Source organism: Lonchura striata, chromosome 2 (assembly GCF_050655825.1).
Source record: "Lonchura striata isolate lonStrDom1 chromosome 2, ASM5065582v1, whole genome shotgun sequence".
NCBI lineage: Eukaryota > Metazoa > Chordata > Aves > Passeriformes > Estrildidae > Lonchura > Lonchura striata.
The window spans coordinates 140,608,911-140,635,486 of record NC_140704.1 but is presented as its reverse complement, the minus strand read 5'-3'; the positions used below and the strand labels follow the sequence as shown (position 1 = coordinate 140,635,486).

At 32.6% G+C, this 26,576-nt stretch overlaps 1 protein-coding gene across 6 annotated transcripts in view; it reads left to right on the top strand.

Moving 5' to 3' along the window:
* CSMD3 (CUB and Sushi multiple domains 3) overlaps window positions 1-26,576 on the top strand; it is a 578,243-nt gene that overhangs the window by 481,467 nt on the left and 70,200 nt on the right. For all 6 annotated transcript variants that reach the window (XM_085572460.1, XM_085572459.1, XM_085572458.1 and 3 more), the window contains 10 exons: window positions 3,767-3,976; window positions 4,849-5,037; window positions 8,207-8,384; window positions 10,435-10,580; window positions 13,335-13,415; window positions 14,574-14,687; window positions 18,884-19,072; window positions 19,464-19,610; window positions 22,073-22,261; window positions 26,173-26,358. In XM_085572460.1, the coding sequence (XP_085428586.1) occupies window positions 3,767-3,976; window positions 4,849-5,037; window positions 8,207-8,384; window positions 10,435-10,580; window positions 13,335-13,415; window positions 14,574-14,687; window positions 18,884-19,072; window positions 19,464-19,610; window positions 22,073-22,261; window positions 26,173-26,358 (1,629 nt within the window). The remainder of the gene's footprint in view (window positions 1-3,766; window positions 3,977-4,848; window positions 5,038-8,206; window positions 8,385-10,434; window positions 10,581-13,334; window positions 13,416-14,573; window positions 14,688-18,883; window positions 19,073-19,463; window positions 19,611-22,072; window positions 22,262-26,172; window positions 26,359-26,576) is intronic.

Genomic DNA, 26,576 nt, shown 5'->3' with positions numbered 1-26,576 from the left:
TAATCCATCCCCGGCCTGTAACAGATAAGGATGTTGAACTCCAGATGTAGAATTTTGCACCTCTCCTTGTGCAAACTTTCAAGAAGCATTTATTTACTCAGTCCGTAAGATTTTAGTGTTCTTCAGACAAAAATTGTGCCATTTAATAGATCATCCATAAGCCATCCATAGTTGAGTATCGTCCACACATTTATTGAGGATGCATTCTCATTTTCTAAGTCTCTTCTAATGACATAAACCAGTGTAAGCTACCATAGCAACCCACATAAAATTATGCTTGTTAGTGGCTGCCAACCATTGAATGGCTGATTATCACCCTTGGAGCCTCAAAGTTATGTTAATTTTTAACTGACTTCCTTTCCATTCATCGAGCTTGTGGATGTTCAGCTTTCAGATGAGAATGTTACAGACCGAGTCAAAAGCCATAGCAGGGTGAAAGTATATTACATACACTTTTCTCCCTTTGTCAATTTAATAATAGAAGGATATAATGGTTGATTAACTGTTATTTTCTGTTAGAAAATCCATGATGAATGCTCCTAAGTGTCTTTTTGTCTCTTATATGTTTGGAAATTTCTTCCAAAAAAACAAGTTCCATAATTTTTCCAAGGACTGCAGCGAACCTGTAGTTGCCATTTCCCAAGTCCTTTTTATTGTCTTAAAGACCAATATATATTCAGACTTTTTCAAGTCTCTAGAACTTCTCTTATTTCACTATGGTTTTATATAGGTACTATCCATTTTTTAGTTACATTGGCTAACATCTTGAGCAGCTTTGGGGGGGATCCTGTGCATATTTTATTGTGAAATCTTTATTTGAAGCTAGCCAATAGAGTTATCCTATCTGATTTTTTAACACGTGGCACTTTTTTAAGAAGCATGTGCACATAGATTTTTTTTCATAATATGCTAGTTTAATGGTATGCTGAATTTCTTAGACAGGCCTTGTTGTTTTCCATTTTATACTTACCATCTTTTGCTATATACTTTGCTTGATGAAACAGAATCTCTGGGTTTTCCAGAGTGAGTGTGACATTCCAAATAGCATCCTCTTCTACATATGTTCAGATTCTTTCCCTCCTCTTTTTAAAATAAATTCTGTGGTATTTTTGATTAGAAATACCATCAGCCTAGTTCACTTATGATTTATATGAAGGCCAATTGTTCTGCATGGGTCATTTATATTGAAAAATATTAAACATTCTATAACATTCACTTAACCAAATCTATCTGGGGGAAATTAATTTTATTAGAAGAAAGATTTCTATATAGAACCCAATTTGTTTGTTTGCATTTTGTTCAAAACACACAAGAATACAGTCAATAATTGATTTTTTTTTTTTGTCTTAGCATTTTATAGAAATATCATTGACATTTTAACTCTGCCACTACCTGAATTTTTAGATAGCCTGATGGGACAATTTGTAGTGCCTCATTATGAGTCACAGTCCTGTCTAGAATCACAAATAGATTTCTGCTTGTTAAGTTATCAAAAAAAAATTATAGCAGTAGTAGGCACATTATTTCTGGATCAAATGCACAGGAGAAAAGAATATTCAGAGATATAAGAGAACAGGATATTTTGACAGATGATTCCAAAGACATTTGCTAATAAAGAAGAAATAATAAAAATCTGAAATACTGCTTAAATTTCAAATTTAATAAAATGGTATGTTTACCTGTATCCAGAACCTGCGGTCTTTTTATCCCAAGTACATTGGCATCTGCCTCTTCCCTCACTTTACTGCTATCCTGTCTCTCTTTCTGTATTGACTCCTTACTCTGTTTTCTTTGCTTGCATTCTGCCAGGCTTATGTGTCCAATAACTCTAACTTAACTCTTCAGACTGCTATTTACACTCTACACCATTAACAAGTTATTTAGTTTGACTTCCATTAGGCAGGAGATTCAACTACTTAAATTTTGGAAACAGTTTCTTGGATAAGTTTAACGAACAAAATCAATAGTTCTGAACTGCTTTGTACCAACTGAAGTTTATTCACTGGATTTATGAACTGTTTTCCAGTTCATGTATAGGAAAATGAAATTATTCATTTTCTAGAAGAAAACTAAAGCTTCACAGATTGAAACATGGTTGATGTTTTTTACTTTTTTTAGTGAGATATGTTTAAAGCTAAATTGAATATTAAAATAAAATTTCACTGAAAAAAAGGAAAAATATTGTATTTGAAGAAGTGATGGCTAAAACTGGTTTTAGTGATGCTGTGACTCTGTTCTAGTGGAAGCACATCCAACTCTTCTGTGTAGTAAATAGAAGAACTCAACAATACCATCATGGGAACATTTATAGACTTTCACTTGTTTAAATCTTTTTAGGAAGACTTTCTCCCAGTTATAAGTTAATTATCATAAGCTTCTCCACTGTATATTAGCTAATGGTGTAATGTTTTTACAAGGACACTGTGCATATATAAATATATTAACTACTCTTTCAAGCAGGATGTCCAAACTGCAAAAAGACATAGAAAAAATAAATCAGTCTAACAAGCTGGTGTCTCAGACAAATAGAGGCAGTTACTACTGGCAGAGCAATGGATGTGAAGATTGATATGGTTCAGAAACTTGAAGAGAGCACGATGATTTGTGAAAATATATAACTACTTTTGTATCAAAGAAACTTGGTGAAAGAGGAGAAAACTGACAGCAAGGTCACATGAGCTGGCCATTATTAATGATGTCTTAAACTTTGTAAAAGTTTATAGGACCAAATAAAAGGCCAAGATATTGTGATAAAGAGCAAAGATTGAATATAGCTTGATTCTCTGTGTAGGAAATATTTGGAAGGCTGAAAAAGTCAAAGAATGATACTTAAAAAGATTTCTTATAATTTTTAGACTGTCTTCAGATAAAGTAAGGCAGAAATTATCAGGGTATGAGTAATTTAATTATGCACCTAACTTGCATATAAAATGTTTCATGCTTCAGAAAATTTTTCATAAACGTTACATGGTATCTGGGATGAAAGTTGTAAAAGACAGTGAGAAACATTATTTAGGTATTACAGTTCAAGAGTTACAAAACTATTCATGACTTTCACTAATTTATCTGACGTTATATCTTTTACTTTCAGTTTTATATGGAATTGTGGTGATTGTCTTTGCCAGAAACACCAGTAGGACTCAATCATCTTTCTGATGTAACTACTACATTGTCATGCATAGTTGTAATAGATCCAGACCAAGACACAATACAAAATTTTCTTGGTTGTAACTTATACAGAAATATGTTATAAACAGGAAAATGTTTAAGAGTCCTGTAACTATTCAGTGCATAGAATTTTCTTCTCATGCTGCATAATTTTTGTAATACATCGCTGGATGTATTAGGAGATTAGGAAAAATAACTTGCTAATTGATACTAACCTGCCTTCCTATTCCTTACTAAACCAAATAGTCATAAATTTCTGTCACCAAAACCATCATAGACCAGAGCGAGTGTGTGGAGCTGTCACATATGTTCCTCATGCACTCTGCTTTCACAAGTCCTTGGGGTACCAGCAGAGGCTCTGCCTGCCTGATACCCTGAGCTGGACCCGAGGCCTTTCTGCTCACCATCTAGTCCAATTTAAAGTTTGCTGGCAGATGTGCAGCCCCCAACACATCAGGACTGCGAAATACACAGATGCTTGCCATGGACATGGATTTCTACCTGGTTGTTTTCTGTGATTATGTGTAAGATGTACACACTTTATTTTCCCTCCTGGTTTTGGTTCTGGTGGTGTTTATTTACTGACAATGTTTTTCAGGTGTCCATTTGCAATTTCTGAATTTCTCAACGGAGACCATACATGATTACTTAGAAGTTAGAAGTGGATCTACAGAAACTAGCACTGTCATTGGGAGACTAAGTGGCCCTCAGCTACCAGCCTCTCTGTTCAGCACAACTCATGAAACCAGCCTATACTTTCACAGTGATTACTCACAGAACAAACAAGGATTTCATATTGTATATCAAGGTGAGATTTGGACATTCTTATGAGACAACAAGGTGGCTATTAAAGATTTTATAGGGTTTTGAGGATTTCTAAAAATAAATATGAAACATTTTATGTGTTTCAGCGCCAAGTTTAAACATTGAGATAAAACAGAAGAAAGTTAAGATAAAAAAAATTAATTGCATATTTTTTCTCTAAAATCAGGTCAAATGTCAGCAAACAGATAATTGACAATATCTGAAACTGACTGGCATACTAATTTACATTGCATGCTTTTAAAAAATAAACATCTCTATTCAATGTTTGGAAGCATACTGGAATTTTAATTTTGTTTAATGTGTTCTGGAAGGTATACATCTAAATACTCTTTTGTATTACTGTATGTAGGTTTGTGCAAATTAATGCAAACCCAAAAATCTCCAAATCCATTTTCTTTCCTAGTTTACCACTTCCATTACGGTTCTTGTTCTTTTGTACCCAAGTAGGTCATGCTGAGCTGGTGAAGATCACAAGATCATAGTTCTATTTATAGAATTGCATTTTCATTTAAAAGGTATTAGATCACCACTGTTCATGAAAAAAGGTCAAATGTGTATTTTAAAGTAGACCTGTTTTCATTATATGAATAACACTTAAGAGTGATTTAGAGCAGTCTCCTATTACTCTTTTAATAGCAAGTCCAAATTTACTTGAACTCAGTGTAACATTCTGGAAGTGAGCCACTTTACAAATAATTAACTTTTAAAGGAAAAGTCAATTTGTGCCTAAGTGCTTTAGTTCCCAACATATGGGCTGTCCATGACTTTTAATTTTATTCTAATTACAATCTATTATTTTTGAGATAATCAGAATTTATATTTTACTGATTTTTTCACCATTATTATTTATTTCAGCATATCAGCTACAAAGCTGTCCTGATCCTCGACCATTTCGTAATGGTTTTGTTATTGGAAATGACTTTACTGTGGGACAAACTATTTCATTTGAGTGTTTTCCTGGCTACACGTTGATTGGAAATTCAGCTCTGACTTGTCTTCATGGCATCAGCCGCAATTGGAATCATCCTCTCCCCAGATGTGAAGGTACGTTCCAGGTGACCTATAAACCCTTCATCATTTGCAAGTCTTCCTAAGACTCTTAACTGAAGTCACTTCAGATTTTTAATTTACAGAGGCCTGTAATTTGCAAAGGAAGTATTCAGTTTTGCCTATTAAAATTTTAGCAGAGAAGCTGAAAAGTTTTGTGATATAAAATCTCTGAAAACTTATCTGAGATAATAAGTTTACTTTTGGACGATTAAGCTTTAAGTCTGGAATGTGGAGACCCATGCTGCTTTTAAACTAGGTGAAGCAATGTAGTGAAAACTGTGGATTAAATTAAGAAAAAAGGATTCAAAAGTTGAATTTACCAATTCTGGCCACTTATTTTCTTTCTTATCAGTTAGAAAGAAATGTTAAAGTTGGTCTATAGTGAACTTGTCCTCCAGCCAGTGTTCCGTGAAATCATTTATACATATGTTTTTTTCTGAATGGGACTTTTTTTTAATTATTTTTTTAAAACTTTTGCATTTTTTTTTTCACTTGTGCTTGAAACAAAAAAAGAAGGTTCAAGGAACTGTGACTTGCAGACAGCTATTTTTTTAAGGAGACATTCAAGCCATAATTTTAAGGAGAATTACTATGATGTTTCTGTAAAAGTGTTTATCTCTTCCCTAGCTATGCTAAAAGAGAAAGCATAAGCTGAAAGGAACCTGTCTCTAAGCAGCAGGCCAAAGAATGTCAATCCTCCACTTAAAGGCTTAGCTTCCCTCTATATTGAATAGTGAAACAGTATTGAGAATGGGATCCTCATGATCATGTAGGAGAGAAATGCCTAAATAAAAACAACCAACAACACAACAGCACCTCATCTTGAAAAAGAACTCCAAAGCCAAATGCAACCACCCAAATAGAAAATAAAAAGCTCCATGGTTTTCTGGATTTTTTCATTATATTTTGCACCATATACCCAAATTTAGATACTTAAATGAGAAGGCTCATTATTCAAAATTCGTTCTGGACTCAAGTGAGCCTTAGGAATTTCAGAGGGATGTGGTAGCTAAATTAGGAACTAACTGGTACTGAATCCAGAAGGGGAAGCCTTATAATATAAAAGACAGATGACACCTACATTGTCTTTTTTTTTGAAAGGAGAAGAAGTTAATTCATTATACTCAAGTTTGACCACCCATTTTCTGGATCTTGTGGAATAGTAATGCTATCATAGTTCATGTCTTAGCTGCTGAACACTTAGCTTTTCCTGTTAGTTCTAGCTGTATTTTCTGTGCCTCACAATCAAAATAATTGATTGAATGCAGGGATTCTGTTTCTTTGAAATACCTTACTGGAACCAATAATTTAATTAGTAAATTCTAAGATGTCCAAAGCATGTTGTTTCTCCAAGTATCAATTTTGATGAAGTTCCTGAACAGTAGGTGAATGTTCTTCATTTCTACTTAATTTAATATGAAAAATGAAGATTAAAAAAATCCACCAACTTAATATTAGAGATCTAAGATGCATGTTTCCTACATGATAACAGACTGTCACCACTACTCAGCTCCTAGATAAATTTCTTAAATTACATGGGGTTTTGTGCTGATATATAGTGTTTTTTTGTGACATTTTTATATGCTACAGATATTTTTGAGGTTTTTTTTTTTATTGTTGCAGGAAAAGGATAATGAGTTATCTTCTAGATTCACTTGGTTTTATTTAAGATAAAGGCTTTTTGTTCAAAAGCATTAAAATGAAGTTGGCTATTTGTATATGCCTAGTACCAGAAACACACAGCATGTCTTAAATTTGTGTTTAATGTCTTTATTGTAAGACAAGTTATACCAAAGCTTTTTTAATTCCTTAAACTTCTTGAAGCAGACAGTGTGAATTAAATATGACGAAACTTGCTTCTGTTTAAATAGTTTTGTTCCCTTCTTGCATACCCATGCACCTAATATTCCTTTAACCTGTGCATCATGTAACACTCTCTGACCCTTCTTAACGCATCTCCCTTGCTTTAACCTGTTTGGATTCTGTTCCCTCTTCTTTTCCAAGAAGTCTTTTTCTCTGACAGTCATCAGACCATGTCTTCACCCCCCTAACAGCTGACTGCAAAACCATTTCTGTCTGTACTGCTCAAACCCCCTTGAGCCTTTAAGGTTAAGGCTGAAGAAAAGCAGTACCCAAGCTGTTTGAGTCTGAATGGTTAAGTGTCACTGTGCATCACTTCTTACCCTGCAGCTCAGCACCAAAGTTTATAAACATAAACCTTAACATATGCTTTTGCTAAATAAAAACAATGCATAATTCCTATATGTCAAACCTATATGTCAAAACTACTCTGGTTGAAGATTTTTAAACATTTTAGAAAATCTGTGTTGCCATAACATGCATCTTGAGGGGTGGGTGGGCAAAATGAATGTATGCAAACTAAAGCAAATGATACAATTTTAAGCTTTGCTTACTTTTCCAGAGCTAGGCTTGTAGAACATTTCCCTTCTGTAATAACCGAGTGATGTCTTATTCAAGATAAATCTGAAATCTGTATGGAGAAAATAATCTAGTTTGGACTAATAGTTTTCCAGAAATACATAGTTAGGAAAGTCCAGAATCTTTATGGTCACTCTTGCACTGTATGATGTCTAAAATTAGCACTCTTGGACATGAATTACAGAGAGGACTCTTACTTTATCTACCAGAATTTATATCCATGAATGCAAAGTTACTATTCATACTGTTGGACACAATGTTTTAATTTTTAAGTTCCCCTCTAAACTTCACCCACCCCTCAACCTTGTATGTACCTTCTTTCATATGTTAATTTTATTGGCTATCTTCTTGTAACCATACATACAAATAGTTAGTGTGATTTATTGCCTATTTGTAGCTGGAGTTTACACAAAGCCCTAATAAAGTAATTTTCAGCTGTGCAGGGAATTTCCTCCTATATGTATATATATTTCTTTAATTTCACTTCTGATAGTATTTGTTGCATCAGAATTATTATTTTCTTACTTTTATATTTGACAATTACTGTCAAAATATATTTCTGATTCAGCACAATACTGAATAAAATCTGTTTTATTTGCACAGATATGGTCATATGCAATGAAGTTAAGTGTACCAAATGTATTCAAAACTAGAGCTTTTATATAGTCTAAGTAGAATGCAAAAAGCATTTACTGGCTATTTTAAAAAAGGATCTTTTTTATAGCTCTGTGTGGAGGAAACATAACTGCAATGAATGGCACCATATACTCTCCAGGATACCCTGATGAGTATCCAAATTTTCAAGACTGCTTCTGGCTTGTAAGAGTACCACCTGGGAATGGAATTTACATCAATTTCACAGTTCTCCAAACAGAGCCAATATATGATTTCATAACTGTCTGGTAAGAAAACACTTTTGGCTTTTGTTTAAACTTCATGTGACACTACATAACCAAATATGAATTTAAAAGAATAGATTTGTGATTTTCCCCTTGAAACTGGTGTTCTCTCTAGGAGAAATGACTGATTTGCACCAATCCATGTTTTCCAATGGACCATTCTCTAGATAACACTGGACAAGAAATCAAAAATAATAGTGTGTCTCAGTTTGTCAACAAAGAAAAGCATACAGAGGTATACTATAAAAACTCATCAACAATCAAGAGAAATAATACTTAAGAAAGGAATGATAAGGAGTTTAGATGTATGTATTAGTGTTTTAGAGGACTACTAGAAACTAAAGTAGGGCAAGACTTCATTCATTTCTTCCAAATTGGTTTATTTTATTCTTAAATGTACATAAAACAAGAGGCTCTTTTTGTATTTGGCTGTGACAAAATTAATTGAGCCAACAATAACTGTAAACAAATTCTATTCTTTGTGTACTTGAATCCATGTCTGTCATGGATCTCTGCATGATGACCCTCATCAGCAGCCTATCACATTAATCCCTCCACTACATATTTGAAGACATTTAATGGCTTTAGTCCTCATTTGTACACATGTGTAAAAATCGCTTTATATACATGATGGCTATTTAATTATGTAGCCTACACCATTTCTGAGATGCTTTTTTATTTATAGTGCAGATCAAAAATTTTATAGCAGTTTCCAATGCAAAAAAACCACATTTAATTCACAATTCAAATACTTCCAAACATACAATTTCCCCGCTAAAAGAGAAGGGAAAGGCTCAATGTGCCACAATTTGGACAAATATATTACTACAAAATTTTCAAAATAAAATATATTCATATTTTTATTTTTTAAAATATATTATGCTAATAACTATTAAAAAAACCCAAACATTTAAAACACCTATTTCTTACTATTTGACAATTCTAATCTGGAAGGAAGCTAGGATGAACATTTAATACTCTTATATCATGATGCTGTCCTTTTTACAGTTCCACTGTTGTTTAGTACTAAATTTGATTTAATTTTTATATTAAATAGAGTATTTAATTTCTCCATAAGGCAGCAATGATCTTTCAAGCATTACATGTATTGTCTAAATCATAATAAATAGTACAAAATATCAATACATTCATATGAATAAGGATTAAAGAAATTAATCAGCTGCATATCATATTAAGTTTTGGTTAAAGCTACCAATAATTATATTAATACCTATCTGTAGTGGCAAATCATGACACTATCTGAGTCAAAAAGACATGACCATTTATATAAAATTCATAACATAACAACACATTGATTGAGAAAACTCTGAATCACTCATAAAAATAATATTTAAATCAATTCTTACCTATCCATGTATAGTATAAGCTATAAATAAAAACATTAAAACTGTTAATTAGGGGAGAAAAAACAAGTTAAAAATGCTGGCAACAGTGCACATCTAAAATTAACTTAGAATAATAATTACAAATAAAATGTTCATTTATTAATGTCAACATCCAGTTTTCAAGGGGAATCTTGTATTCAGTAGTCTATAAGCATTTTGGGTTTATTTTTGCCAAAGCCAATATTCATTATTGTATTTTTATTTATTCTATTAATTAATTACAACAACACTATTTATCTCTTAATTTTCCTAGAAATTATCAGATTCAAAAGACTGGAGGACATGAACAGTTATTAGTTTTGTTTATTTTCTGATGCCACATTTGAAAGTATAGATACAAAAATATGAACAGAGGTTGTAGCAAGTAGATGAAGTACAATCACAAATTCAGTAATTTTGAGTTGGCTGAAATTTTTATTAGAAAATAAGAATTTGACTTTCAAAAGGTGGTTGAATTAATATTCAGTCCACACACAGGAAGGTCTTCAGCCTTTGTTGTCTATTTTATCTTAATTTAGTTGTCTCATGCCTTTTAGTATAATCTCGGGAATATTTAGTGCATTCACTTAAAATTTAGAGAAATCATATTAATTTTTTGGAGCAAAGAAATAAAAAAGAAAAAAAAATATTCTGTTTGTTTTTCTTAGGGATGGACCAGACCAAACGTCCCCTCAAATTGGACAATTTAGTGGCAACACTGCACTAGAATCAGTCTATAGCACTTCCAATCAGATTCTGATAAAGTTTCACAGTGACTTTACTACCAGTGGCTTCTTTGTACTTAGTTATCATGGTAAGTGTGACAAATTAAACTTTTTCACTGTTTTTACTGGTCACTGGAGGCAGACAAGGCATAAAAAGAAAAGTTGCTTTTTGTAAGAAGAGTTGCTTTTATTAATATGATTGACAACTACTAGGGTAATGCAAACATATGAAAGATTTACATGAATGATGAAAATAAGTTATTTTCTTGACCAGGTATTAAAATTTACTATTATTCAAATAAAAATAAAAAGATTGCACTATGATGAGACATGAACAAAGAAGATAGCATCAAGATCCTAAAGTCCAAGGTGCACATACGTTTACTTTTTATGATGCTTCTAAAAAGCGTTTGAAACCTAAGTGATATTGGAGGACATTAAATTTCTTTTTGACATTTGGATATTTTGGAGTAAGTGTGGTTTTTGTAGAGATACCAGTGCTAGTGAACTATACCTATGATATATTCTTTACTACACTATATAGGTCAATGATTGTAAACTACATAGTGTAGTTAATGTTAATTAACTTGAATTAAATACTGACTGAATGAAAATATGTATGAACTAATTCACTGAATTCTACCTCTTTTTATAGTCATCCAGGTCCTCTCTGGCCAATTGTCTTGTACATTCCTATAATTATAAGAAAACAGATTGAGAAGGGTGGGTTTAGGTGCTTTGTGAATGCCCATTGGATTGAACATCCTAGGAAACATGAAAAGACTACATCCTGTTTTTTGGATCCGGTCAAATTCTGTGACTAGAAGATTTTCTTTTTGGCTTATTAAAGACAGCAGTGAATAAAGATAGACAGAATGTATGGGATTAAAGGACCTTTAAGCTAAGCAAAACAAAACAGAAAAATACATAAAGCCTATAATGAAAAAACCACCAGCAATTGATTATGGGGTAGAGACTCCAGAAGGGATAGGCAGAGAGGAATCAGAATTTCTACTCCAAATCTTGGCATCCATATTGCATGTATCAAATTGCAAAGGACAAAAGAACATTTTGTATTAATTAATGAGTTCATATATATCTACTAATATATCAATATATGACCAAACATATGCTAAAATGCTCGTGGAATCATAGAATTATTCAGATTGGATAACACCTTTTAGATCATCAAGTCCAACTATAAACCCAACACTGCCAATTCTACCTCTAAACCATGTTGATAAAACTTAGGCTATTTCTTCTGGTTTAGTAATTTGCTAGTATTAAAGTGTCTCTAAAGATCTCCTATTACTTTGTCTTACACAGGTGTGGGCCCTAATGTGCAATAAAGATGCACACTGAGCAGCACAAAGATTACTTATAAAGAAACTTAAAACTATTTTTGTACTAATGCTGTCAAGATAAATAAATCTCTCTGTATCTTTGAGTCTGTGATCCTTCATATCTGAACAAAAATTATAGTAATAAAGGAAAGGCAGTCAAGGAGTCAAATAAATGCAAGGAGTAAAATTTATTTAAAATAAATAATTTGGTGATTAAAATTAATGATACTTCTAATACCCTAAAATGAGAGACATTTGAGATAAATTGTAGGAGTTCTTTATTGAATCAATTTTTAATTGTGTTCATGATTTTTATTATTATTTTTCTTAAGATGTAAACAGCACAGCTGTTTCCTGTTTAATTGGTGTGTGTTATTGGTTTGGCTTTCTGACTGATTTAAGCAGATCTTCATTACCTGATTGAAGAAAAGGAGTGTAATAGGAAGATATCAAATAAGAGTGACTCATTAGTAACGAAAGGTCTTACAGTATAAATTTTGTGATTTTCAAAAGTTTGACCAATTAGAGTACTAAAGGATCCAATCACATGAAGCAACCAAGGATGTGTATTACTGAAGCTGAACTATCATCTGCTATAAATAGATGGTATTTTGTGCTGAAGAGAAATGCTATAAACCAATGCTGTATGAAAATGTAATATTAATGAAATCCAAGCGTACTTCATCCTGAACGTATACTTTAACACAGGAAAGACTCCATTGTAGGTAAAAAATATGTCAAAGTGGTTTCTTTTGTCAGATTTATGTCCTAATCATATTAAGATCAGATTGTATTTTGTCTATCTCCAAACATAGACCCATTTTCATTGGATCTCTGGGAAAAAAAAAAAAAAAATCAATCTATACTACTTCTGCATATACTTCCTACTTATCTTTTATTTATTTGATGTGGTTACCTTGCCTGGCTGTTGCATCACATGCTAGTATCAGACCATTATTTTGTGTCAAACTAAAATGAGAATTTTGAAAGCAGGATTATTCTATGACACTATCTACAGATTATGGGCACTCCACAACCTTTTATTTATTAGGAAATTTCCCATTCAAAATCCTTCTGTCCATTAGTTATGCTGCCTCTGTGTACAATCGTTGGGATTCCAAAACTTGTATTTATTGCAAGATTTCAAAAGTGGAAGAGTTCAAAAGTAAAATTGTGTCATGTAAAAAAAAAGCAAATTAATGATTGAAAATAAAAAAAAAATAATTTTTGATTGGAATTGCTCAAGTGATAAAATTGGCAACCACTTCTAAACTTCTTATGTTATTTGTGAAGAAGATTTCACCACTAAAACTAAATAACTAATTGAGAATGTAGACACAACATCCAATGTTTTCATGTCCTTTCTTTTGATTCTTTTGAAAGTTTCAATATAAATTGAGTTTTTATGTTTATCTTGCTAATGTGGATATTAAATCTGTTATTTCATGGCTATGATCACTATGTTTGAGAATGTCAGCTGTGCTTTGTTCCTTTTTATAGCCTATCAGCTCCGTGTCTGCCAGCCTCCAGCAAATATACCAAATGCTGAAATTCTAGCTGAGGATGACGAATTTGAAATAGGTAATATTAAAACAAAATAAAATAAAAGCACAATATTTGTTTATGGAATAAATTTACTGTGTACAGGGTGCTTTTCAGAATGGAAAGAATGCCTGTTATATTTTTAGGTTTTTATTTTAAAATACGTTTTTTTAGAAATCATTCCTCTTCCTTATGCACCCTGAATCCCATCTATGTTTCAGAGGTAACATATAAGTAACATTAACTGTTTGACTTAATTTTAAAATACATTTTTCATAGTATTTCATATAAAACATTATATTACACTGAAGCAAACAAACAAAATCCACAAGAAAACATGTAGGCAATGGTATATTCTGAACTAGAATTAATATTTTGTGACCTAAAAAGTAAAATCAAATTTGTAAAAGTTATGAAGATCAGAGAAGGGGATGACATTGACTTTCTGAGACATGTCAATAATATTACTTAGCCACCTATATTTCAAAGAAATATAATTTATGATCTGATTTCAGATGTCTAGTGAGTTAGTTTGGCTCACGTGACAGCAAAGAAAATCATTTTTTTAGTATATGCACCAATATATGATTATTTATATAGGTCACAAAGAGAAATTACTTTTTTTTCCTTTTTTTCTCTGTAATATGTGCCAAAGAGAACTGCTGGGATATGCATGTTTTTTTTACTTTTATTGGTATATAAAACTATATTAATTTTTGGTTTCTTAATTCAAAAATGAAAATGTCTTCTTTTCAGAGTGCCAGATCTAGATAGCATCAACAAATCCATTTGCTATGTAATTTTTTTTTCCCCCTCAGGATTATATGAGTTACAGACTTGATCTTAAACCTTTATTTAGTTCCATAATGGTTATCCTATAAATTATATTGCTTAAAGCTCTGTGGACATTTGATTCACATAGCATTAGTCAAACCCAGACAACTTAGCAAACTATTTAATAAATAATGTGGTGGAAAGGAGTGATAGATGCAGCACAGTGTGCAAGACAAAGCTCATTTACCACATTTCTTAGACTAATCAAAGTTGTTTATGCCAGAGGTCATTTAGCCCATTGTATAATATGGTGGTAAGAAACTTCATTAATCAATAATGTTTTCAAAGCTAAAAGTCCCAGTTAATTGCTGTTTAATGCTGCTTTTGTTTGTGTGTTTTGCCCTGTGTTGTTTTTCTGAGCAGGAGACATAATAAGGTACCAGTGCCAACCAGGCTTTACACTGGTGGGTAACGAGATTCTGACGTGCCGACTGGGGGAAAGACTCCAGATGGACGGAGCACCACCTACTTGTCAAGGTTTTTTTCCTTTTTAATTTTCCTCCTGCCAGACCAGTTCAGTGGTGATTCCTAACATAACTTCTACATCTCTTTACATAAGACAGCATACTGAAACTATTTCAGACTTTTTAGAATTTATCCCAATATATCACTCTATGTTTTGTTTTGTTTTGTTTTGTATATGTCAGATATTAATGCAAAATAATTAGTAGTCTTTTAATGAACTTCATGAGTTAAAAAGGCTGCTACTCTGTGAAAATAATTTTACAATTCCTTTTTTTTTTTTTTTCAGGGAGTCTGCTAAATAATGAGACTCATTTTCTCTACAACATAATAGTATGAAAATTTATATGGGAATTTTCAAAAACACTAAATTAACCTAGCATGGATTTGGGTGAACAAGCTCACAAAATAATTTTTTTCTGTGTAGTTTTATGTACTTGCATTTTTTATTCAATGTATTCTAAAAAATAGGGTTTATGCATGTATGTGTGTGTATGTGTGTGATGTGTGTGTGTCTGTGTGTGTGTGTGTGTGTGTGTGTGTGTGTGTGTGTGTCTGTGTGTCTGTGTGTGTGTTTATTCACTTTTCCTTTTATTGGGAACTGCAGAGATAATGTCATCTCATTGCTAAGGTCAAAATTATTTCAGTCCTGCCAACCACTAACATCACACTTTAAACCAGTCTTTATTAAGCTGAAATTTGATATTCTAAAGTAGAATATAATTTTTCTTTCATACCAAATGAAGATCAGCCTTGCACATGCTTATTTAAAAAATGGAATCTCCTTGTGGTTCCAGCAATGGTCATGAGTTTATGTTCTCCTATTAATTCTTGCATTTATATCTGGAAGGATAAATTGGGATCTCGAGTTATGAACATTTATGATAAAGCTTTTTCAAGGAAAAAATACCAAACCAAAACATCACAGCCTCATAAAAATATAAATTATGTAAACACAAGCCATTTTGAATTCTGATACTTTCTATGATATTCCTTTGTGATCCACCTGTTCCTGAGATTAATATTCTAACATCTACAGGAGGATTAAAATACTTTACCAAATCAGTCACAATAAATGCATTTGATTTACCTTTGCATTATATGAAAAATACTACCATCTGTTTTTTTCTACCAATCTGACATTTTGGTGTGCCCTTCTCCAGTAATTTAAATTCAGTAACATATCCATAAAACAGTCATGATGAAAGATTTATTAGGCAAAAGTAAATTAATTGTGAACAAATCTACTAAATTTATAAGTAAAATGTTGATATTTTACTGTTTCATAGCATTTTCTAAAATTATAAAATAGTGCACAATATAAAAATATAGATGCTAAGAAATTAAACATCAGGATATTCATTTATAGGACTTTATTATTACTATAATATTCACCTAAGCTTTCAGCGGAGAATAAAAAAAATGTTATATAAATATACTCTTTGCCTTCATTCCTGGAAATCTGGAAGGGTCTACTCTTACAACTGAGTAAGCTGTTTTCCCCTGATTTTATGGACGAAACTATGCTGAAGTCAAAATCATTCACAGCACTGAGTGTTTTTCTTAAAAATTCAAAATGAAATTTAAATGTGAGCTTCATAAGAACTTTTACACTGATAATTTCTGAAAATCCAGACATTTAGTTACAAATATGTCTAGAAATGGCTTTCTACACCCCAATTTAAATTTAAATCCTAACTTGGCAGATGTATAGCACTTAATAGGTGGAAAACCATAGTAACCTCCAGGCATTGCTTTAAATGTTAAAATGATGTAATATTAGGGAAAATAGAGACATATGTGCTGATCCTAAAGTGTTCTCTCAGTACATGTTCTGAAGGCATATTTGTATTCAATGCAAGACCCAAGACAAAACCTCAAGAATGATGACTTCATTTACTATAGCTAATCTTTTATCTGCCACATATGAACGCTAAACATTGGTTCCAATGCTAAATATTAAATCAATGCCCTTGTAATTTCTCTTTAAAGCCGAATGAAATTAACATGGTCTTCAGAGTTAGATTCATAAAATTAAAAAGAAAATTGCAAAAGAATTTGTCAAATTGTGTTAAAAATGACTAGTCTTACTGTCAACCTAGAAAAAAAAGTAGCATCTTTTCTTTTTCGTTATTAATCTGATGTCTAGGTTTGAAGACCACAATATATAAGTTACATTTTAGTAATAAAAATGAATAGAGAGCTTTGTGGAATCTAAAGGCAGCAAAAATGCATACAAAAAAAAAAAAAAATCTGTCCTTCATGATTTTACCATATCACATTGGTCTATGGGTAAGCCACCATACTTCATTGTGCAGAGTGCAGCACACTATGTAGGAACCACTTTCAAGGAAAAGTCTCAGTTCTTCTGTTGGTTCATATTAGTATTAGTTTACAAATTCTTTTCACCAGGTAGAGCATTTTTTTAACCTAATACTGGTAATTCCTGGTGCTTTAACCTTGTGCATATGTTATATGCTTTAGCCAGTATAGTGGCATTCAATTTAATTTTTCTTTAATTTTTGACTTGAAATAAATTGATACCTACATTCAAAATTAATCCATAAGTAAATCTGAAGAATGCTGCTGAGAAAAATTTATGTAACATAAGACTACTATTAGTCTTGAATCTAATATATTGCAGTAAAGATATACTAGACAAATGAGGAATTCCTAAAAAAAATTGAGGCAAACTGTATTTAATATTTATTTGGTAATTTTAGTTATTACAAGTTAGTTTATATCACATTTAATACTATTTAAAACTATGCCACTTTTTTTTCCCTCCATTTTTTTACTCTGTGTGTGTGTGTCCGCTGGATGAGCATTTCTTAAAATTCTTGCAGATTTCCTTTAGATGTGAAAATAGTCACTAAATTCCACCAGTTTAGCCAAATTCTATCACCTTATTTAGTTAAAATATTGTCCAAAAAAAGCATAGAACTTAGCCTTTTATTTTCTTTTACATTATCTTCTACTTTCAGGATAAAATGAAAATTTCAGAGTAAGAAGATTCAAACTATATTTTGCATCATAATAAGGAGACCCTGAAAATATTTGTTAATGGAATCTCTTAACTGTATCTCTGATACATTTTCTCTGATTCACATGAAACTTACCTACCCAATTCTCAAGGGACTCTGTTTAACAGAAACGATCTTTAAATTCTCTGTGCAATTCCTGAGGGTTCTTTAGCTGAAAATCCTGAAATTAAGGACAGTTTGTAAGGCAAAACCAGCTGCAAATAAATGAGTGTAGCCAGATTACTGTTATGCTCTTCCTGCCACTTATTTTTTTATAAATATATGTCTGTATGTACATATAAAGCTGAGAGGATTACTTTGTTCATTTTCTTGAGATATGTGCCACAAGTGGTACAGCACTGTAGTTTGATAGTCAGATTCCTGCCATATGAGATTTGTTAAGTGGCATGGAGGTGCTGTATTCAATCTCTTCTTTAGTAATTGAAACAAGCATGGGCCATGAGAAACAACTTTTGAAGTTTAGCAACTAGATGGTAATTTGCAGCTGATATACAAATATTTTTTAAAATATATGGGCAGATACAGTTTTTCAAGTTCAGTTTGCATGCGTTTGCAGAGGGTTGGGCTAGATGATTTTCAAAAGTCACTTCCAACCCCAATATTATATGATTCTTACAGTTTTTTAATGAAGATAAATGCTCCTTTTCTATCCCTTTCTCTGCTTTCCTATTTTCTTTATCTCTCTTCATAATCTAATAACTTTTTCAACATAAAACCTGATTTTTGTAATTGAGACAATGTTATTTCCAGAGTTCTTGAGAAAACTAAGATCCTATTATTTTTCTTGTGTAACTCAGGACTAGCTCATTTTCATGTAGGAGTTAGTTGTCAGTATAAAAAGATTTCAAAGCTCCTGTTTAGCAGTGTTAGGTTCTGAATATACTAAAGGCATTTGTTTATATATCATGAGAAAACATTTTTTGAAAAAACTTCCAATAACATGATAATGCAAACTATTCCTATTTAATGAGATCGTTATTCTTGTAAACCTAGTGAATCCAAATAAATTCAAAATTAAATCCCTTCATCATATTTTAAATCATCATGCTGCTCAAATTAAAGAAATAGAATGAGTAATTCGGATCTTTAAAATCAGAAAATCTCATCAATCATATGAAATAGAAATAATGGGCTTTAGATATTTTTGCCAAATTTTCTGTTTCACAGTTCTCTGTCCAGCCAACGAAATGCGTCTGGATTCAACAGGCGTAATACTGAGCCCTGGATATCCTGACAGCTACCCAAATCTCCAGATGTGTGCGTGGACCATTACTGTGGAAAAGGGTTATAATATCAGCATGTTCTTTGAATTCTTCCAGACAGAAAAGGAATTTGATATACTTGAGGTTTTTGATGGTAACTATAGTATACTTAACTTTGGATGATACATTTTCTATATCATTGGTTTTTTATATTGCTTCTGTCTAAATACTATTGTTTATGCATATCATAATTTTTCAGTATAAAAAAATCTTAGGCAATTCTTTTGATTTGTTATGATAAAAACAACTGTTGGATTACTTTATTTTAAAACTGTACTGCATGCTGGACTTAAAAATAATTTTTGTTTTGAGCAAATATATAACTTCCAGTTATAACATATTTCAATTTTTTAATTCAAATTAATTTGGCACTTGCTTGAAGGATGTTTTGCATATATGTTAATTGTGTGCATATGTTTTATTGTATGTTATTTTATACTTTTTAACTCCTTTTACCTTCTTTTTTTTCCTTCTTTTGTACCAAGGACCAAATAGCCATAGCCCATTGCTTATATCTCTCAGCGGGGACTATTCATCTTCTCTAAATATTACCAGCAATGGCCATGAAGTATTTCTCCGGTGGTCGGCAGATCATGGCACCAATAAAAAAGGTTTCAGGATAAGATATATAGGTATGCAAATGTGACTTTTTATAATGTGCATAAAATTTCAATGTGCAAGAATTTGTTTATGTGAAAAGGGTAATATAAGCTATGTTTGGCATCCTTAATTAACCAAACTGAAAGGAAATCCAATCTGTTCTATATATATGAAACTAATGCCCCTCATCTTGTGAGGAAAAAAATCCCCACACATGTGCTCTGTAGAGAATTAATAAAAGACAGGGCTATAAAATGGCATAAGCCTGTACTAAAGATAAAAGAAGCAGCTTTCTCCTTCTCTCTCCCATTTAATTGCACTTGGGTGCCTCTTTATACTAGGATGTTTTTCTAACAAGATCTTTATGCAATTCATCATTAAGAATTTTGGTGGAACAGGGGAAAGCATTGCAATGAGGCAGGAGTGAACAGCTAGAAAGTGGAAAATGTGAGACCCTGAAGGGTTGAGCTCTTTAACTTAAGGTTCAATGGAAGCAGCAATCAGCATTAATAGAGATAAATTAGTATGTAAAAAAGCTGGTATTTTATGTGTTATTAATTAAAATTAACATATTTGTGAATAGTGTGTGGAAATGGTACCTGACAAAGCCAGATTTTAGTAAAATTGCTTTTACAGAATTATTATATAATATTTATTTTACTGGAAAATATTTTAACTATTCAAGCTAAAAGAGATTTGTTGCAATTTACAGCAATTGCACAAAATCTATATTTGAATTTTTTATGATGACCAAAGATATGAAATCGACACAAAGAAGAATATTGGGAATAGTATCTGTAGATTTGAGAGAAGTTATTGGCATAAAAGATGTTTCATTTCACAAGGTGGATAAAGAAATAAAGAAATTTTTTTTCCTCAGTTTTTGGCTACATCACAATTGGAGAAAAATAATTACAATCATATATACCACAAAATCATATCACTTCCATCTTTCCCTTTAGGAGAGGACAGTTTTCTCAGACTTAAAATATTTGTTGTTCATTAGGTAAAATTTGCTGTTTACTAGGCATAAAGTAATATATGCTATCGATTTTCATTTCCTGTAATCCATTTTGGATCTGTTAAAAGAGAAAGAGAAAATTCTTCCAAGTCTTTCCTTACAGGCAAAGAGAGAACTGTTGAGAGGCAGACAAGAAATATTTTCTAGTGGTCTGTTTCACATAGGAAATACTGGTATGTCTCTGTATCTTTCAAATAGTGTAAGTCAGGAGACATTTAGTGTAAGGAAGAAAATACTTTCATAGCATGTGGTCTGAAAGATATAGCAGTAGTTCTAATTCTGCTCTTTGCTTTAGTATGTTTAATAATTTTTTTTTTGTAAATAAACATTCTGGTTAGAGGAAGCTTTCACGTGAGAAAAACATTGACCTGAAGTCATGAGGCGTGGAAAAGTTTAAAGAGCAAGTGAAGCAGCAGTTCTTTATTTTCCTGAGAAAATAAATATCAAGTTATCAACATTTCTTCAAAGCATAAAGGAAGCACTTGGAAAGAAGCTTCCAGCACAGTTTTCTTTCCTACAAAAAGGGAAGACAGCCTTTATGGCTAGCAGCTATTAATCAAATTGATCAGAGATCAAGTTAAACTTTTACACAATGAAAATTCATCTTAAAGTGGTTACCAGCTTATAAGAGCCTTCTTGTCCACTCCTATGAGTGGACAAGATAGCCAAACCTAAATAACTTGGTACTCAATAAACAAGGAAGTTAATGAAAACATAGTAAGTAACCAGTATTTAATGTCAGAGTTGTTAAGTACATAAATAATTTCAGATTATAATAACTGTAACTCTTAGAGATATTATACGGTCTCATATTGAGTTATGATTTTTTTCCATAGTCTCTAGATAAGACTTCTGTAAGACTTAATGTGTTCTAAATAAATCAACAACTAAAAGCAGATTTGGTATTTTTCCACAGATTTATGGTGATAGTCATAAATATCATTAAAATCCATTTTTTAATGTTTTACTTCAGTTCAGTGTATCACAGAACTTAAATGAAAAAACTTATTTAGGACCAGAAAAAAGGACTATTTGAAAAGAGTTATGTTCAGGATGCAGTAGTTGTTTCCCTCTTTCAAAAATCTATACACTACTGAAATGGATACAATTACAATAAATTTCATCATAAACTAAAGTTTAGTAGTTACTTAATTTAAAAAGAAGACGGTAAAAGAAATAAAATAAAAATACACCCCCAAACATAAAAGCTATAGCCAATTATAAAAGTGAGGTATCACTATATTTTTTTTTACTGAAACCTGAATCTTGTAAATAGATTATAAACCTCTATTTTTATCACCTTTATATTTTGTGAAATTGGCCAATGTATGCATTATCATACATAAATTAAAACTTTTACCAATATTTTCTCAGTGTCCAACCAGATGTCCGCTGAGTTCAACAAGAATTTCTCCAGAATTGCTACATGAATTCTGAGCACATATTTTATTCCTTTAATATTTATGTTTAAAGCTCTCTACTGCAGCACCCCAGAGTCGCCCCCGCACGGTTTCATTGTCAGTCAGACAGGCGGACAGCTCAACAGCGTGGTCCGCTGGGCGTGCGACCGCGGCTTTCGGCTCATCGGGAAAAGTACTGCCGTCTGCAGGAAGTCTCCGTACGGATATTACTCGTGGGATGTTCCAGTTCCAGCCTGTCAAGGTAAACTCTTTGGTTAAAAAAAAATACACTCTAAGAAACTTTCTTTTTCTTTTTCTAATATAAGCCATCAGTTTTCTGACTTGAAATGAGTAGAAGGGAAATGTTTCACTGTCATAATTCTTTGCTAAAATTTTTCAACTTCATAAATCAAATGCACTTTAAACAGTATTTCAAGAGGATCTAATAAGACTAACATACAAAAAACACTGCTTTAACATTCATTTTGGTCCAATAATAATTTCTGAAATTTCACATAAGTCTTCAAAATTCTGGTGTTTTTTGAGAACTAATATGATTAAGATTTTCCAAAAACTGTGTATATTTTAAATTTATACCTTTGGAACTGGAACTATGTTATGAAGTTTGTGAAAAAGGAATATATTTTAATGTTTTAGTTTGATTAACCATGTTGTCCAAGCTGACATGTAATGACCAAACATTTCTATGATAAATCTATTTTGAATGAATTTTGGATATTTCCTATTTGTCTTTTTTTTTTTTCTGTCAAAGTATCTGATGTGGCAAGAACTTTTTCTGATTTTTTTTGCATTTTCCCCTAACTAAAAGGTAATTTTCATAGAATCATACAAGGGTTTTCTTGGAAGTGACCTTAAAGATGTAGTTCCAATCCCTCTGGGATGGGCAGGAGCACTGTTCACTAGACCAGTTTGCTTAAAGCCAGTCTGACCGGCCTTGAACACTTCCAGGGATGGAGCATCCACAACTTCTCTAGGCAACTTTTCTGTACAAGCTTCCACAAATGTGAAATTCAACTCAAAGCTGCTGTAAACTCAAATGTCATTGGGTGACCTTTGGGAGATCTTTTATTTATTTAAAAGTCTGTTATCAAGCCTTGCTGGTTTGCATCTTGTTTCTTAAAAATTTAGGGATAAGGGACAGATATATTTTTCTTGTGCCACAATGACTGTTAACATGGATAATATGACTCAAAATTTATCAAGTCATTAATGGAGATTTTTTAATACTGAAGGAGTAATTAATTTCAATGGTAGATATAGACCATCTCAGGTTGCAGCTAGAATGTATCTGATATATATTTTAGTGGCTGGTAAAAGAGACAGTGTGAATTATGTGCGTTATGTGAATAAGCAATATTGTAGAATTTGTTGGTGCTTAGGATTGTAATCAACACTGTTTACATGTTATAAATTTTTTGCAAATTTTTAATTTTATGCACTGCTGAATGCTGGCCCTGGTGTAAAACAATAGGCATTGCTCGGGTAACTCCTGTAATTGTCTCAAAGCTCTTATTATCATTAAGGTGCTTCTGAAGGAAGAGGTTAAACTAGGCCAGTTATGCAGTGAAGAGTGTTACTTGGTTATACAAGCATATAGTTCTCATCTTGGAACAGATAGATCTGCTTAATCTTCTATCCAAGCTATTGAGGAATTTAAAATAAATAAACATGGTCACATGTTTTCATTCTAGTGTCATAGAAATTGTTTCTTTCTTTGGTGATGAGAGGTTAAATAGTAGTTTTATCAGATGTTCAGTAAAAGATGGAAGGTGAACATTCTTGTTTAATTAGCATGTCACTTTTTATCTCTCTGGGGTCATGTTCTCATACCCTCTAAAGCTTTGAATTCAATTATAGTTTCTTGGGATCTTCAATTTCTTAATCAAGGTTTTATTATTTTTTTCTAAATGTGTGTCTCTCCTTGCCGATGGAAACTGTGACATTCATTAGGTATAAGTTCTTATGGTTGCTAAGACGGGGTGATAGCAACTTAGAAATAGTTTTCTATGATCTTTTCAGCTGAATGTGTCTGTACTGTAGCTTTTCTTTTTCTTAAATTTCCTTGTTATATGTAAGGGTTTTTTTTTTTTTTGGCAATGCAAGAATATTTTAACATTGATTCTTATACCTCTGTTCTGCAAGTTGTTATAGAATTGGTGCTTTACCTGTGTCTTAGCTGTGATTATTAGCTTTGGTACTGTTCCACACAGTTGTTATATTGCTTATGAAGCAAATCAGTTTTATGTCAGATCAGCTCCCAGTAGGGGCAAAAATAGATCTCACTCTTTTTTTTCTCAAGTATTTATACATAGTCTGAGAGGATTAACCTTCCTGTGTGGGCACGATAGATACTTTCTTAGGGCTCAAGATTTGACTTCAAAGTAAGGTACTTCAGACTTAAATGCCTAAGCCCCTTTTTTTTCAATTTTTTTTTTATCTGACCTACATTAGATATATGGTTTCAGAAAGTGGAAAAGGGTTAGTTTTTATTTTTAGTACCCAAACAGACAATTTATTAGAACCATATCTTCTCTTGGTACATTATTTTTGTTAAAGAAAATAAATAAAATAGTAGCTTATACCTTTTTTGCAGTTTCAGCTTTCTTCTCTAAGAGATAGAGGAGCCAGCAAGGAGAGGTGCTATGCTGGATCTTTTTCTCAGCAACAAGCAGGGGCTGATGAGGAATATAAAGCTGAAGGGTGCAGTGACTGTGAAATTCTAGGGTACAAAATCCTTAGAGAAGAGAGAAGGGTAGATGCTAGTTGGCCTTGACTTGAGAAGAGTAGAATTTGACCACTTCAGGGATTTGCTTGGTAGAGTACCATGAAATAAAGCCTTAGATTTAAAGTTTTATAGACTAAGATAACTGGTTAATAGTCAAAGGATTACTTCTTCCAAGCTCAGAAAAGTTGCATCCTCAGAAATGTTGTCAAAGAGAAAGCCAGTTAGAAACTTCAGGATACCTGCCTGGATAAGCAAGGAGCTTCTGGACAAAAGAAAATACAAAAACAAAGCCTAGAGAGGTGGAAGTGAGGACAGGCATCTGGGAGGAATACAGACAAGTTGTCCAAGCAGCTGTGGATCAGGTTAAGAAAGCTAGAGCCTTGATAAAATCAATCTGTCCATTTTTTTCAAGGGCAACAAAATCAGCTTCTAAAGTACATTGGTCTTAAAATGAAGACTAGGCAAATGGTGGGCCCTGTCCAGAAGGATGCAGGATACCTGGTCACCTGGGACATGGCAAAAGCTGAGTTACTCAGCCGTGGTTTTGACGCAGTCTTTGCTGACAAGTGCTACAGTCTCTCTTCACAAGTCACAGATGACAAAGATGAGGACTAAAGCCTACAGGGAGCCTGAAGAGGGACTTTTCACAAGGGTATGCAGCAAAAGGATAGTGGGGATGGCTTTAAAATTAAAGAGGATCAGTTCATATTACACATCAGGAGGGAATTCCTTACTGTGAAGGTGGTGGGGCACTGAAGAGGTTGCCCAGAGGAGCTGTAGATGCACCATTCCTGGAAGTGTTCAAGTCCAGGCTGGACTGGGCTTTGAGCAACCTGATGTAGTAAATGATCTTCCTGCCCATTGCAGAGGGAACCAGATCTTTAGGACCCCTTTCACCCCAGGCCATTTATGATTCTATGATTCAGTATTTTCAAAAGGGTATTTTTCTTCTGCTTTACAGGTGGAAAATATAGAATACTGAAAGGTCATTTTAGTGATTTGCCAGAGGTCACAAAATACAACTGATGGAAGAAATCTTAACATAAATCATATGACACAGAAACATAGAAAGAGTGTTTCTCAGACTGGTGCCTTACTGATTTAGCCATGCTGGTCATATATTTTTTTTTCCAGATATTCTCTATTACCTTTTGTTTTTTTTTTCATCTGCATTTTGAATTCTTAGCTGCAGAGTTATGAACTATTATTTTTATTTTTTATTTTCTCCATCAAAATGCAAAAGCTTCATTGGACTCCGTTCCCTAAAATTTTAAGAAAACTTATTTCTATGCTTAAAACACACATAAATGAGTTAAAAAGTAATTTTTATGAATTTAAGACTAGTGATTTTTGCAATGCATAAGCTCTCTGAGGTCAGTGGAAACTTATACTGGAGATATAAAATCTTTGTCTTTCCCCCTACTCAGCAATATCTTGTGGAATTCCTAAAGCTCCACTAAATGGTGGGATATTAACTACAGATTACTTGGTTGGCACCCGTGTTACTTATTTTTGCAATGATGGATACAGGCTATCAGCCAAAGAGCTTACTACTGCAGTCTGCCAGCCCGATGGTACCTGGAGCAATCACAATAAAACACCTCGCTGTGTAGGTGAGTAACCTGTAAAAAGTCTCTGGTGAGTAAAAGCCTGTCTGTATATTTTGTAATTTACCTCTGGCACAAATCTTCACATGACTTAAACATTCATCTTCAGGTTACTTTGATCTATGAATTATTTGCTGGTATTAAATTGTTATCAAATACACATATGAAGTATATGTAACTAAGACATGCTGAAACTTAACAGCATAAGCAGAATAAACATGCTA